The 16,177-nt window shown below is 45.3% G+C and overlaps 1 protein-coding gene across 1 annotated transcript in view; it reads right to left on the reverse strand.

Annotated features, from left to right (window-relative positions):
• The window catches only part of ANTXRL (ANTXR like), a 63,035-nt gene that overhangs the window by 20,226 nt on the left and 26,632 nt on the right, over window positions 1–16,177 (reverse strand). Inside the window, exons 11-17 of the mRNA XM_009508577.2 lie at window positions 15,570–15,639; window positions 14,335–14,413; window positions 9,987–10,082; window positions 9,068–9,106; window positions 5,774–5,872; window positions 3,943–4,110; window positions 2,691–2,771 (exon numbers count right to left, since the gene is read on the reverse strand). Of these exons, the coding sequence (XP_009506872.1) occupies window positions 2,691–2,771; window positions 3,943–4,110; window positions 5,774–5,872; window positions 9,068–9,106; window positions 9,987–10,082; window positions 14,335–14,413; window positions 15,570–15,639 (632 nt within the window). The remainder of the gene's footprint in view (window positions 1–2,690; window positions 2,772–3,942; window positions 4,111–5,773; window positions 5,873–9,067; window positions 9,107–9,986; window positions 10,083–14,334; window positions 14,414–15,569; window positions 15,640–16,177) is intronic.

Here is a 16,177-nt window from a genome sequence, read left to right on the forward strand (position 1 = left end):
AATGGAAGTGAACTGTGAAACAGAAATTTGGAAAATGTCACTTCAGCGAGTGATCTTGTTCCAGTGGGAAACAACGTGTAGCTCTGGTAACCTCTGAAAATGTAAAGATAATATTTTGACTGATTCTGGGAAATTCAGAGATAGGAACTTTTTGTGTTATGAATCCAAACGCCACTCCCAAAACAGAGTGAAGTTGTGTTCCATTTGCTTTCTAAGCTCAACGTTTTCCCGAACAACCGAGACAACTATGAAATTACCTTAAAAATCAAACAAAAAGAGGTAAACAAAAAAAACCCAAAGAACTCTTCCCTCTTCCCCTGCAAATCCCACAGATCCCACGAAGCAAAGCAATCCCTCTCTCCGAGATCACCCCAGTCACTGGCCGCTGGATGGGGCGGTCGGGAAGAACACCACGCGCCGAGGCGTATCAGGCTGTACTTTCACGTCCACCCAACGGCAAACCAGAATGCACTGACTGCTCTCAGCATGCCTGTACAGGAGTGACCTTGTTCCCGCCGGGGCTGGGTCTAGCAGAGCTGGGGGCTCGCTCCCGGGCTCCTCCGACTGCACAGCCACAGCTCCGTGCTCTCATAGCACTGACCTGATCTCCCCATTCTTCAGCCATAAAGTAAGTGTGTGCATTGTGTGTGTACTCATATATACTTACGTGTTCGTATATGTACATTTATACACTCCCACCCCAAAGCCTAACTCACAAGAAGCCAATTCTCCACTGAGGAATTACTATTAGAAAAGTCAACCAAACAATAAATAACCTTGCTCTTTTCTGTGCTAGCTTCTCCATGAAATACAGGCCTGTGATATCCCTTATTTTTTTTTTTAAAAACCAAAACAACAAACAAAACAAACCAGCAGAAGGACATCTAGTGATTTTCTTGTTTCGCTTTCAATATTCTTCAGCTCTAGTTAATTTTACAGGCCAGGGAACAGAGACGATCCTATTCTTCCACTGAATCTGGCTCAATAGGATTCTTTCCACCCTATTTCCCAGATGTACGTTTGATTTTTCTAATGTTCTCACTGATACAATAATCCTTCAGCTTGCTCTGTTTTACATTGCCTCTTTTGAGCCCCTCGTCCTCCCTACAGCCGAGCTGGAAGGCAAGGAACTGAGGATGCCTGTTCAGAGCCAGCCCCCTGCATGTTTCTTGACCGCACAGGCTAACAGAGACTCCGTTGTGCTCTGCGCTGATAGAAATGTACCAACCGAGAGAGTGAAAGGCAGAGGATAGATTCATATTATACAATGTTAGTGCTATCAAAATACAGCTGGGCCTAAAGAGCCTATTCAGAAGCTCTAGGTCGTGCTTAAAAAGTAAATAAGGTGTCTCGAGCGCAGCTGCCTTGAGAATGCAGCTTAATGGAACAGTTAAGGCCACTTTACAAAGTAGCATAGGAAGCTGAGCTTGCTCTTAGTTTCCTTAACGCACCAAAAGGAAAATGGAAGAGTCTAAACTTTAGATACTGAAGCTGCGCATTTGGTTAATAACTAGAGAAACGCCATATGGGTATTTTACCAAAAGCCAGAGGGATGTAACTCATCTGCCCTAGGAGACACCGATTAGGGCTATTTTTAAAGTCTGTTGTTTGGTGTGAAAGTCACCCACGCAAACGAGCCCAGCACAAGGGCTTGTGCCACCCCTGTATCTGTGCAGCGCTTTATGGCCCCTACTGCTGCAACGCTATAACCCCCTCCCCGGAGAGCAAAGGTGGTGGAATGGACTCTGGCCGGAGAAGGGCCACACTGGGGAGAAAGACGGTGTCATCTCTGCTCAGTCCTCGCGTTTCAAAGTGCCACCACAGAAAGCCTAATCAACAGCCTGAAGCAGCAGCACTCAATTCTTACGAAGTTGTCCCCCCCCCGAATAACAGGACAGAGACAGGCTCCCACGAGGAAACTGTGAGGGCTCTGAGCTAAGCTATCGTGAGTGACCCGGCGGCGGCACGCAGATGTGTCTGTGGCTCCGAAAGGCACAAACTCCCTTCGCCCTCCCTGGAGGAATCTAATCCTGACCTATGTTTGACCAACAGTCTGTAGCAAGGCAGGAGATGCTCTCTGCCTACGTATAGGATACGACCGAGAAATGTGTCTTTGCACAGAATTCGACAGAAACTTTATTCTCCGTTAACTTTGCTATAATTTGTTTCTTCATCCCCTGCACGGTTCATGATTTCTCTCATTAGTCACTTTATTATTAAATCTAAGAAGCATTTTTATGAAGTTGGGTAGGAAGCGTAATTACTGTTGTAGAACGACTACTGCATATTTAATTCAAAATGAGCAGAATCCACAAACAAAGAACTTATCCTTTGACTTCAACACACGTGCCTGGAAAAAAAGGCTAAGAACTCATAGGGCTGAAAAGGTCTCATATCCTACTGTGGCCGGCCAGCTTCTTCCCCGTTGTGCTCAAATCATTACAGTGGAGACATTGCTGTTGACCTTTTGGGGCAATACTTTTAAACAGATGCCACAGCAAACATTTTAGCTCATTTTGAAATCTCTGGTTCTTGTGACAAATTTTTAGCCTTAGGGTAACGTGGAGAGAGACGAGCTTACAAAAAAAAAAAAACCAGAGTAAATAAGAGAAAGATGAGGTGGTTGGGAGAGAAGAGCATCGCTGCTGCTAACAGGGAAGTGACATGCCAGCGTGTCTGTTACACCTTACCTTATCCCCTGGCTGTGGTCTCATAAGAGAGACTTGATCATAGCCTCGTCGAACCAAAGCCCACAATGCATCAAGTTTGCCCTGCAATTTAAAAAAAATAATAAAAAATTGGCACGACCAAGCAATTTGTGAAAAACAGCATGAGATTAAACTACAGGTGAGTTGATCCAGCATTTTTGTATTAAACTGTCCGCAGAAACATTGCTTCTTGTGCCCTTGCCCTCTGTATACTGCTTATCTGGACCGCCAGAAAAGAGACTTCAGCGAGGTAACATGTACCTGATAAACAACGGGCCAAATTTGGCCAGCTCGGAACTCCCTGAGGATGACTGTCGTTTACTGTGAACAACTCCAAGAGGCACAATTAGACATGTGTTACGCTAACAAAAGGCAGAACAACAGAAGTACTGGACTGATGGGAGGCCAGGTGGATCACGGTTAAACAGCCACAAGACAACCCACCTAGGCAAGCTTAAAAATTCATGGGTACTTTCTACACAATAAATTCAAGCACTGTTACACTGACCTGTGAGCACGGTGGGGATGGGGGAACCTCATTCCACAAAGCACTGGTTTGGGACAGGGCGGCAGGTTTCTGGGATAGGCATAGCATGCTGCTCCCTCAGCCTGCGCTAGCCCTCCAGCCGCCTCTGTAAGCGGAGAGAGCTACTCTGCCCTGCCCCAAGGGTTGTGTGAGGATACACGCATGAAATGACAGGGAGACACCAGATACTATAATGACATGGAAGAAATGGGGATGAAAGTGTGGAGAGACCGAGCAACTTGCCCAAAATCAAACACTACGTCTTGTGGCTGAACTAGAGGGGAACGGAGCTGAATCCCAACCCAAGACTTTAGCCACAGTGCCATCAAAGCAAGGACGGTGCACTTTGATCCTCTTTGTATGCCGCCTTGAGATGGCACAAAAGAGCATCCGTCCTCCCCAAGAGTTGCGATATCTGCTGCTGCAATCCAGGCTGTGCAAAAATACCTGAAAAGAAGGTGTGAGCCGAGAGAGGGAAGATCTCTGCTCATGCCCTCCGAAACCCTCCACTCTTCCTCAAAAACCTACAGCAACACAGTGCCAGGTGAAATGCACATTCCAAGAAACGGGCAAAGTTGAGGGTTACTGGCCATTTTTTCTAAATAGGCTCTCCCAGCTCCGCCGTAAGAAAGGCTGCGCTAAGGAAATGGGATGTAGTAACATGCAGGACGTAAGAGACTTGGTAAAACCGAGGGGCAGACACGTTACCTTGATCGGAGAGTACCATTTCCGCTGGGAAGGTGGTTTCCTCACATGGGGCTTTTTCGGCTTGGGTTCCCATGGCTCATACTCTTGTTCTGGCAACTTAATAATAGCATTTTTGGGCTTCTCCAGTTTTGCTCCTTCCTCTGTTGACCCCTTATCTCCCCATCGCACCTGAAGCCAGGAGAGCACACCGTAAGTAGAGACACTCCCACAGTCCCCACCGGCAGGTGGATTTCACAGACGTTAATCTGGTTCCCATCAGATGACCCAATGCCACCAGACACGAAGCCAAATTTACAAAGGCACCAAACTCGCACTGTAATCAGAAATACACATTTAAGAGCCAGCCTCACTCAAAAGCTGCTTGAATTACTAGCCTTTGCTAGTAACCTAAGTGTGTTGTGAGTAGTCACAGCATCCAGGGCAGATTAATCCATTTCCAAGTGAAATCTGAAGCACTCTGCCCAGATCTACTAGGACACAGGTATAAAACGCTTCCCACTGCCTTGTGCAAAAAGCAGGCAGCAGCACCGGCTGAAGATAGGCAGGCTTTACAGCTAGCCCTGAGCAGCCCCTGTTGTCTGGTTCAAAACTGAAAAAAAAAGGGCCAGTGGACAAGAACGTGAATGGTTTAAGAGCCCCAGCCCTCAAACTTGTGCAGCCACTACTAAAAACAGCTCTTGAAAAGATGGCCTTGCACAGTCACAAGAGAGGTCAGTAACTTTATCTTCACATACTATACCCTACTTATTTCAGGCTGAAATTGTGGCTTTGTTGTCTGACTTACCTCAAACAGAAATGTGACGCTACTTTCAAGGGCAATACATGATCCATAGGGTTACACAGCATCGAGGATAAAATTCTCCCGAGGAAAATGGTTAAGGATATTAAAATGCCATTCATCAACTGCAGACTTGCAGGGATGTCCCAAGAAGCCACTGCTTTCATTCTGTTAGCCCTAGTTTGGGCCAGACCCTCAGCTGGTTTACATTAGCCCATCTCCTTCAGCTACCAATTAAATCTAGTGGGAGTTTCTGGTGTGACATCCCTGAAAGTCACCATTAGGCCCTCAACTGATACAGGTGCGTGACAGTTCCCTGCCTTATATTATCCACAGTAAGGAGTATTGAATTGATTTCACTAACATAGTTATTTACATGAGTTAGCGGCTGGTCACAGAATTATCCACCGACTCCCTGGAATGTACATGCCATAAGACAGCACAAGGCCAATTTCTTTCACAGTAATACCTCACTTTGCACATCGAGACTGGCTTGTGCATGAATCCCAGCACAAGATCTGATTCATTGGCCAACTTCAACACAGACGGTGTTTTGTGCATTAGGAGTTAATGCTTAACTGAAAAAACAAAGAAACAAAAAAAAAAACCACCCCAAAAAACAAAACCCAACCCCCAACAAGACCCGAAAGAAAAGAATAAAGAGGGGGGGAAAAATAATTAAAAAAAAAATAAATCACTGGGCACAGTGCAGATGGCACCCTCAAATACTCAAAACCAGTGGAACTCTGCCTGGGACAAGAGAACTGGGCTCAATTGCACTGAAGGGTTTGATTCAGTAAATTAAAACTTCTTTTGGTGCTTAACCCATTTCTTAACCTGCAAGTTTTCTCTGGCTCATAATGGTAGATTCATTTAATTATTCACCCAAAGGATGGCAGCTTGATGTCTGTTACTTGGACAGCAGGAGCAATCAGGTGAACAAGCCCCAGTTAAATCCCAGTCTCTAGTCCATCAAGGTAACTTTTTAAAAATACTGTTACGATTATAATTAAATGTGCTGCTTTTTACAACACTAAAGAACGAGCCAAATACCTCCATCCTCTTAATCCCACCAACACCTCGACCTCCATAATAAGACGCGTCCACGGTCGGCCACTTTTTCTTTGGCAATCCATCTTCGTCATCTGATTCCTATGGGAAAGACAGTAAGATATTACTGCTAACTGCATAAACTATGGAAAACAACCCAACATCCTACGGTCCGATCCTGGGATATCTGGCTTTGTGTGTTATACTCTTTTGCTGACAAAAAACAAAAGTCTCTTGTCTCTGCAGCTGCAATTTTAACTAGGGAAGCCAAAGAGGATTGCCTATTCCTCTATCCAGGCAGCTTTTATTTAGTCAAATATGCACTGAGCTTCAAAATCACAACTGACTTGTAAGGGAAGGCAAAGTGGAGATGAATCGTACATTATACTGACTTGCCACTACGCTATGCAGAAAATGCGGCAATCGCTTAGCCCAAAGAAATCATTTATTAATTGCGCTTTTAGAACTTACTGTCACCTAACAGGGGAAAAAAGCTACCACTGTGAGTTTTCTAACATGTGCATCAGACCCTTTTCTCATGGCAGCTGTAACCAGTTATTCTACACTGCTTGATCCTTTGTAGGGTCTGGCTCAAGCTGTCCAGTTTGGAACCAGGACTCAGACTGGAGCTTCTCCAAATTGTCAGGAAGCTCAGATCCAGAGTTTTTGACCTGCAATTATAAAGACTGCCGATTATTTTTCTGGAACGTGGGAGAGTCTGAATCAGGGTTTTACTTCAGGTTCATTGTCTGTTCTGGCTTAACTGAAAGCTGGCAAGTGTTTCTGATTTGACAACCCTGGGAACACATTTCCAGCTCCATCATCCTGAGCCGATAGAAGTCACTGGGATTTCTCAGACTCCCTATCATTTTACTGAGTTGAGGCAGCTGAAAGTCACACTCCAGGCACAGGAAAGGGCCCAACAAGCCTCCTACAAGACCATCTTCGCTCCTCAGACTCTTTAATAAAGATAAATAACTACACCTCATGCTGAGATGCAGATATATGTGCTGCCTTTGGACTGGCCGTGCACAGTGCGCTCTGCTAATTCTCATCAGTACAAGTATGTTTCTAGAAACACTGCCTGGGCTTAGTTTTTACTAAAAAAATAGCAAAAAACCCTAAAACGTCAAGTGAGATCCAAACATTAGAGAAGGACACAAATTATTGTCAGATTACTAGGTGACGTTTTCTCAAAATTGCCCTACATGTTTCTATCGAAATGTAAAAGGAATTGAGAGTCCAAAAGCCAATAATAGCTTTTAAAAAACATGCCTTAACTTTTGCTTGTTCATGTTTAACTCTTAGGTTATGCCTCGGAGATAGGTATTCCCATCGGTTATCCAGTGACATCTGGTCTCTTATCTACAGTTCATGGGTCAGTTCCTCCAACAAATTCTTTAGTATGGCCAGGCAAGACTGGAGCTGACATCCCCATTACCTAGCACAGGGGTTTGGGTTTGATGTTTTTTGTTTTCTTTTGGTTTTTTGTTTGGGGCTTCTGTTTTTGTCCCAGGTCAGGGAAATAAATATACAAGGAAGGCACTGTGGTTTGGTGTTGGGTTTTGTTGTTGTTTCGTTTTGGGTGTTGGGGTTCTTTTGTTTTTGCATTGGTTTGGGGGGTTTTTGGTGGTTTTTTTTTTGGGGGTGTGTGTGGTTTTTTTTGTTTGGTTGGGTTTTTGGAAGACACTAACAATTACACAAACAAATTTTATCCCATTTCATGCCACATTTAAAAGAGTACCTGGAGAACTACATCAGCAGTTTCAATTCATTTATATTTGATTTCATTGTGAACTTGAGTACTGTATAAGATATCCTGCCTCTTCATGGGATGTAGCACAGATTTTAAGCCTTGGTGTCTAACAACGCTTATTGCTGGTGAGCCTGACAGTAATGTCAGTAACGTCAGGAGTGATGGACGATACTTTTCCAGCCGATAAAGGATTTATACCACATACCCCCTACTTTAAACACATAGCAAAGCACCATCAACAGTCCACATATGTTTTGAAAAGGAATGGAAATCTAATGCTTACAGTTTAGAACAAGTTTTAGATAACTATATTCAGTTTAACTGCAGCAATACCAGACTACATCAGCTAAAGGAGAGGCAGGCTGCCATACCTAGGGAGGCTAGCGCTGAGTACAACGAAACAACAACCCATACCGGGTAAAGACAAGGCCACGTAAAGGGATGGATAACAGCTGCACTCTGCATTATTCCTGGAGGCTTACAGCAGCTCACAGTCCCTTCGATTGCATTTAGAATCTCTGCTGATCAGTATAACCGCAAAGCAGCTGGGAACTCTGCTGCAGGGGTGCAATGCTCTCTGACACAGCATGGCTGCAGTTGCATGCCTCATGACAGCACTGATCACCCTAAAACCTGCACGACCTTTCGTATTCTAAAGCTAAATTGTCACAGTGCTGCTGCCCAGGACAAGCAACAGGATCGCATGCACAGTAATGCTGGCCTCTGGCGACCTCAACACAGCAGCTGTGGCTGCCTCCTGATAGTCATGCCAAGTTACAGCAAGCTAGCAGCAAACTGTGAGCTTCTCTTGTGGGTTAGGCAAGTATTTTTCCATCATTTAACTGTCTATGCCTAGGAAAGAAATAAAGGCAGGCATGAGTTTTCTCTGGAGGTACTTTGGTTTATTACTATTATTTTCATTAAATTAGTACAGTGAAACAAAGCTGAAGTCAGGGTCAGTGAGGTCAAGGTCAGCATGTTACTGTCCCCAAAAAAGCTAAATAGCCTCAAACAGCTCGCAACCTAAATGGAGAAAGGCTAACAGTCCTTCCAAAGGTCACTCTGGAGCACAGCCACAGCCGGGGCAGGCTCTTGTCTCCCTCCCCTGTACCAAAGACACAAGAACGTGGCCTTCGCTGTCCTTTCTTCAGCTGCCAGACTTTGTTCCTTACTGCCAATCTGGGCTAAACCCCTGCTGAGAACAACAGCAGCTTTACTGGAGGAGGGAGAGCTTTCAGCACAGCTTGAGAAGCAAAGATTTGCTTACACACCTGCTTGATGCACAGCAGAAGGAACAAAATCCCACAGGAACTATGGGTCTGTGGACTTCTGAGCTGTGTAACTATTTTCTCTGTGGATGGGAATAATCTTGCTGTATGTATATAGAGGCCAGAAGGCAGAAATAACTGTCCTGACCCAAGAGACTTCCTCTCACAGCCTTCAAGGTGTCATTAAGACACCTACAGGGCTGACATTCCTGGACAGCACAATACACTACAGTGGCCTCAGACAGTGCAACAGCTCAAAAATAGCACACTTACAGGCTCTGGAGGTGGTGGTGGCGGCGGCTCCTTGATCACCTGGAATATATAAACAATGGGAGAAATCTGAGATAATGGTAGGGTTGATCCATCTCAATGTTATGTCCTCTCTGCTTTCTTGCTCATATCACAGATGGAACGGTTGCCCTGTTCCATTCCCCCACATTCAATCCTCTCATTAGCCCCATTGCTTTTCAGCAGGCATAAAATAAATGCTGGAGAGAAGCTAAATCCGTCACATTGGGCTCTGATTAGCCAGGAAGTACCTTATTAAGTAACTCATAATGCAGCTCCTCATTCTGGCAGTTCTGCCTTAGAATCATAGAATCGTTATGGTTGGAAAAGACCCTTAAGACCATCGAGTCCAACCGCTAACCTGTCACTGCCAAGCCCACCACTAAACCATATCCTCAAGCACCACGTCTACCCTTCTTTTAAATACCTCCAGGGATGGAGACTCCCCCACCTCCCCGGGCAGAATGTCATACAATTACCAAGGTAGTGAAAAATATTCACTCAGAATCTGCAGCGCCTCAGAATAACAAAAGAAAGCCTAGCTCTTGTCTTTAAAAAGGATCATAACAGCTTATGCACATACTAGTAAATCAGTTCCACTATGCTTTTCTGCAGCAGGTTTCAGGTCGTGTTCTAAGGAGGTCTTGATCCCTACAGAAACTTGGGCCATGTCCACAAGCTCAAACTTCTCATTCAGTGTCAAAATCACGTAGGCCTTGCAGCATTCAAAAACCCAGACCAGAGCGACTTCAACAAGCCCTTTAAGCAATTTGTTGAATCAGGGCCTCACAAACCTGGCACCGTTTTTCTTAAACAAAGTTAACCACCCACTCCAACACTTCAAGGCTGTGCTTTTGCAGAGAAGAGATGAAACCAAGTCAAAAGAATAAAATCCTGTACTTACCACCGTGCAGCAAAGGGGCCAGAACCACCACAGAAGAGCCAGAGCCAGCAGCAGAAAGAGAATCAGGAGAGCAATGAACAGGACGGTCCCAGTCAGCTGCAAATAAGAGGATTACCTCTGAGTTACCCGCACGTGCCACAAACAAGGCAGGAGCCCTGAAGTTACACAATTAGACTGGGCAAAACGAGGCAGGCTTCCCTCACTATGAGGTCTCATGTAAATTGTGCAGGCAATTGCTATCACCATTAGGGTCACATCAGTATCTGGTGTGACAAATCCTCATTTGAAGTCACGATTCAGGGAAGCACATCCTGATTGTGGTATGTATACGTATAATTTATGTATAAATTTATGGTAAGTTTATAGCCCGCTAGATTCAAAGGTGTTAAACTCATATAGAAACCACTCCCAGATCTGTGCTGACAGACCCCTTAATGCTGTCAGAGGAGCACCGCAAACGACATGACCACAGACTCCCAGGTGTGCAGGGCAGCTTTTCATCACTAGAGGTGCAGAATATGTAAATGCTGATATTCGAAGAATGGGAATACTGGAGCTAAGACCTTCTGGGTGAGCGTCCGCATGTCCGCACCACAGAGCAGAGCACAACTTCGCCTCAGCGCCCAAGCCTGCCTCTGTTGCCTCTTGACTCAAACTGCAGGCACAACCCCAGCCTGAGCGATTATGCCAACTAGTCCTTATGCTGCTAGTTCTTCATATGCTTCCTAGGGATGGTTTGACTATTTTAAGTGAGATGCTGTAATCGTGCTCGTAAGCATTTCTGATTCTTATATTCCATCTATTTCTTTGCAGAGAACGGTGGGACTCCGGGCCTGAATAGCTATGGGTCTACATTCAAAATCAAAGCTAAATTTTCTTTAAAATTACTAGAATAAAAAAAAACTTAGGTGTTAACACTTGAAATCAGCTTTTCAGAGCAGCCAGACAGCCAAAGAGAATCACAGTTCTGATTTTCCTGGGTAATTCTTGATTGATTCTTTGTATTCGGAGCATTTCACGGCATCAGTGTGTTCAGAAGAGCTATTACCTCTGCGTATTGTTCTGACGACTATAGGAAAGCAGGTCTTTGTGTGCTGCTTGGCCCCTGCAGAACACACAGAGCACATGGCTTTCTGGAAATTAAACATTTATTGCAGACAGGCAGTGGCATGGTGGGACATGCCGTTTCCTTGGACGGCACCGGGCTCTGGGGTGAAGCTAAGACTAGCTTTGGTGCTCTGGCCATTTCTTTTATACTGGGAAAAGAAACCTCTTCAATGGTAGATTTTCTGAGTTTGAGAAGAGGTTCAATTCACCAGCAACAGGGGTACCAGAGAACAGGCAAAACCTGGCAGCAAACTAGAGAAGAGCCTGGGACTAGGAAGACCTGAAAAGAGCTTGAAGAAATGTCTGTGAATCAGGCTGAGGGAATAGGAGCTGGCTGGAGCAGAAGCTGCGAGAGATTTTCAAAGAAGGATAGGTGGGAGGATAAATGGAAAGAAAGCAAATTCTAAAGATTTATGGAGGATAAAGTCTATGAGATTCACCTTATTAAATCAGAAAGTACTTGCTGGATTTCTATCACACCAGAAATGATGCTTAGCCCCTTCTTACAACAGGAGTTCCCTTCACTGTTCCAAGTGGGTTTGTTTTCCCCTTGGACAATGAAAAAGCTGAAGAAAATAAAGTAACAGCTGATAAGAGCTTTGCAAAGTCTGGGTGAGATCCCAAGTGGCTGAATTGGGTGGTTCCTAAGTCTTTCTTAGGCGAAATCCTAGAGCTGCCAGGACTGGCATGTTGAAGACGGAACTAGCACAACCACGACTCCTACTCCAGGCTTTTAGGCAGGTAGCCCAGTACCCCGTATCTCCGTGTCACGGCATCACCACCCCTGCACTGCTCTGTGGCTTCTTGTTATAGATGCAACAAACTGACCTGTTTTGGGATATACTATTTAGCTCGTCTTATTCATTTGGTCAGGGAGCAGCTGAAAGCCAAGGTGGACTGCTGCCACATGTGCCAGACCCCCAGCTCAAAGGAGTACTGTTAGAAGACACCCTACCCAGCTGCAGCTCAGTGCTACAGCCCCCCTCTCCAGCCCTCCTATGGCCCCATGTAGCACTAACGCGTCCAGAAAGCACTTGGGCGGCATGAATTTCTAGCAAAGTCAGTTCGCTGCAGAAAGCATGAGTAAAAGTCAAGCATAACTTTAAGAGGTGTTGCTGCATTCCTTAAAAACAAACCCAAGCACAGCACCAATGCAGTGCACGAGCCACAGATGCACACACCACCGCTACTGTTACTCCAAACACAAATTATCTCCTTGTTTTGTAGCCTTTGTTCCCAGGCGTTGCTTTTCCCATGCTAAGTGCTCATATAAATCGCCAAGACATTTGCCAGCGGCAGCTCGGGAGCTGCTGGCAGCTAGAACCTAAAGAGTTCTCTCAGTGATTAAATGTACAAAGCATCGTAGTGAAGCTGGACTTGGAAAAGGAAATAGCAGGCTTCATGCAGCTGAACAGAAATAAGCACAGGGATCACACAGAGGCTTTAGGAGCAAAGTGAAGAGAAGATACTTACTGTAGAGAAAGGACAGAAGGGCCAGCTGAGGAGGAGAGCTGAGCAGGCCAGCCAACTGCCACCCACAGAAAAGGAAACGGGAGAGGAAAGGAAATGGAGGGAGTCTCTAAAACGAGAAGAGTCAAATGCATGAAATTAAGACAGAGTTGGAAACTGAACTGCCAACCTCCCTGCTTACGGGATGTAACTGGAGCGAGACAGCCTTGGTTTTTTGTACCAGCTGAGAATCAGGCTCTCTGCCTCCTTCACATTCAATCTGCAAGCGGCTGGTCAAAAACTGTCAGATTGACAGGACTGGAGATTGGATTCCTCTCTTTATCCTGAGGCTACCGAGAGGAAAGCTTCCTCTGTCCGTGTTCTTGCCTGTAGGAAGCCCAGCTAGGGCTAAGACTTCAGTCTTTATCAGAAATAAACTACATATGGGTAACTAAATGCACCAGTTAACACTTGTGTTTCACCACAGATTCAAAAGGTTTTATTGTATCTGAGGTAGAAGAGAGGAATAAAATGTGAAAATATCAGTCTTCAGTGTAGAAAATTTGGAGGAACGTTTTGGAAAAATTAAAATAATCAGGTGAAGCAGCAAACAGATCTCTGCTAAAATGGGTCCCTGCTCCCCGGACTGTTGCAGTAATCTGGTGTGAGATTTCCCACCTCCATTGCTGAAACCATCAGAAAATCTGATCTGCAAGTTCCAGTCACTGCCTCTATCTTCATTCCTGCCCTTCTGTTCTGCAGCTGACAAAAAGGGCAACGATGATTACAAACCAGTATGACAGCATTTGGCATAGGCTATAAAAGTCCTTTTGACTCTAATAACAATTAAGCTCAGCTTTGATACAAAGCGTGTGGTATCAGGTACTTCAGCAAACTCTGTTAGTCCACAGGCACAAGGCCAGATCTTTAGCTACTGTACTGGCTTGCACCAGCTACGGCCGTTGCCTGTTTTTACTCCAAGGCAAGGAAGAGGACTGCTTCTCTAGTAGTCAGCTGCTTCATATTGATTGTTTGATCCTAAAAACCAGGTTCTGATGAAGGATCACTTCTAGCTGTTGGCCCCTCTCACTCCACCTGGGGATAGGTGGTCTTTCTGACCAGATCCTCGTATCACAGCCAGCGCTGTCCTGCAGCGGCACGTTCTCCCTTGGCTGGGCTGCCCAGCCGCCTTTTGTCAAGGTTGTCCTAGGATCTGAGGGTGCTATCTCTCTCTGGTCATCCCCCGTGACACCAAGAGAAAAGCAACCAGCTCCTGCCACTAAAACTGTAAAAATGCCTTAAAGAATCCTGAACCAGTAAAGGGAAATTGTGGCGGTCTAAGGACAAATGCTCTAAGCTCCAGCTGAAAAATAGCCATCCATGCCGTGGCCCTTCCAGATCCAAGCCCTGGTAGTTGCACCTTCCTCCCCAGATCCCATAAGGGATCCCAAAGCTCAACAAGGTGTTGCTTCCTGATGCTCCTTCCCTCATTTTCCCAGATTCCCTTCGAGTCAGCTTTGAGGATCTCTCTTTCCTGGGATAGGAACGGGCGGGGTGCCTTTTGTTGTTATTTTTAATTCAGTAAATCCATCATGATCTATGCATCACCAATAACAATTTAATCTTAACTATCCCTGGTTAGTTTTCAAAGAACTGCCGGGATCCAGTCAATAACCATGATACCGAAGCTGAAGAGGGCTCACGCTCACTCAGAGGAGGCTTTGCCTGAAGAGCTGCTGTCTCTTTCCAAGATCTCATGGTTTCTCTGTCAAGCCCCATTGCAATTACTTACACACTGTGTGCTGGTGATGCTGACAGAGCTGGAGATGAACGTTAGCCCGTTGTTCATGCTGACTTGTAGGAAAACCACCCTAAAGCACAAAACAGATACACTTTTTTTTTTAGTGTCATCTTTATACCCATTGTTCCCTTTATTCTGGCTGTGTTTTAGCCATTGGCTCGTGAACATGCATGGATAAAACGTCCTGCTGAGTCAAGGCATTTTCATGGCTTCAGGTGCTTACCTGCATTTGTCTCTCTGCTTGCCCAGGAGCCACCCTTTTTATGTTGGCTTAATTGAGTTGGGGCATATGCTCTTTATTGAAAAACCTCCACCTGGGGCAAAGGGCACCGGGACAGTGAGCCATAACGTAAAGCCTCCGACATTTGCAGTACTACCCTAGATAGCACAAGAAACTTCAAGGCTTTTTCTTTTTTTAAATGCTTCTGCAGCTTAAAGAGCCAGAATGTGTTTTCTTTTATATCCAAGCAAATCCAGAACACCTGCACTGAGGTCAAGGGGTAAAAACACTGAAATAACAGTGAAATTAAAGATGAATCTGGCCCTAGCTATTCTCCAATATCAGAGAAAGGGTCCGAGGGAAAAAACCAAACCCAAACATGAACCAAACAAAATAACCTGCAACTCCTGCACACACCCACCCCCCCAAGAACCTTCCCTCACCCACAAATAGGGAAGGGGAGGGAGGCATTCCCCCTCATCCCCAGTACAGTATTTAAGCACCCACAAGATCACCCAGGGGGAAGGTAGGGCCGCGTGCCTTGTCTCCCAGGAGTCTGCAGGATTACAACAACTGAAAAATACCAACGCTGGCCAGAGCAGGGCAAAACACAGGAGCAACATCTACAACAGCAGCAAAGGAATTCAAATCAAGCATCTCTTTTCAATCAAAACGAAAAGTTTGCCTGGAATTCAATTACTTTTTTGTCTGAAAACAAAATAGGATGTAGCAACAGAGGAGAAATTACCATTCTATAATTCTATGATACGGGAACATGGTCCAACAAGGCCTTTGATTAAGCTGTGCTAAAGACCCAGCATGGAATAAAGCTATGCTGGCTCATACTAGGAGGGGATTTGGCACGAAGCGGATGGAGGTAATTCTCACACACACACAAATTTATTAGCCTGGCACTTTGGGCAAGATTCTGAGCCCTTGGCTCAGTAATGACATCCTCATCCAGAGGCCTCCTCTCTCTTGACATGTACTAGAAAGTAATACTTACTGTCCAGCATCTTCTATCACCGGGGCAGGACAAAGTAAGTAAGTGTCATGAACAAGGGTCGGCTTTTCATCTGAAAAGAAATGAATATAACTGTTAGGGATGAAAAAATAAACTGTTCCAAGCAGGCCACGCCCTGGAGAAGCACTGACACCAATGAGAGCCACAAGCTCAGTATATAGGCAAGTACCAACATTCCCCAATGGCACTGATGACAAAGCCAAGTACTGGAATGACCATTCTTGCTGATGCCAATATAACGCTACCCAGCTAAGGATACCACAGCTAAGAAGTGGAAGTACATCTCTGCTCCTGACAGCAGCTATCAGCCATTTTTAAGCCAGCTTTGAGCAATATTTATCTTGTCTGTCTGTCAAGTGCATGCAAACTCTACTCACACTGAATACTCAGACCCAGAAGTTACTCAAGGGGTGAAAAGTATAGGGTTCAATTTTTGCCTGCCCACTTCCAAACATACACACTCTTTCAGCCCAGGGAAATGGAAGAACAGAGATGGGGTGGAACCGAAGCAGACAGGCACCAGAAGAGAAAAAACAAAACCCACCCCTGGTTAGCCCTATAGAGAGGGCAGGGAGAGAGGGGCCATGACT

This window comes from Phalacrocorax carbo, chromosome 12, assembly GCF_963921805.1.
Source record: "Phalacrocorax carbo chromosome 12, bPhaCar2.1, whole genome shotgun sequence".
Lineage (NCBI taxonomy): Eukaryota > Metazoa > Chordata > Aves > Suliformes > Phalacrocoracidae > Phalacrocorax > Phalacrocorax carbo.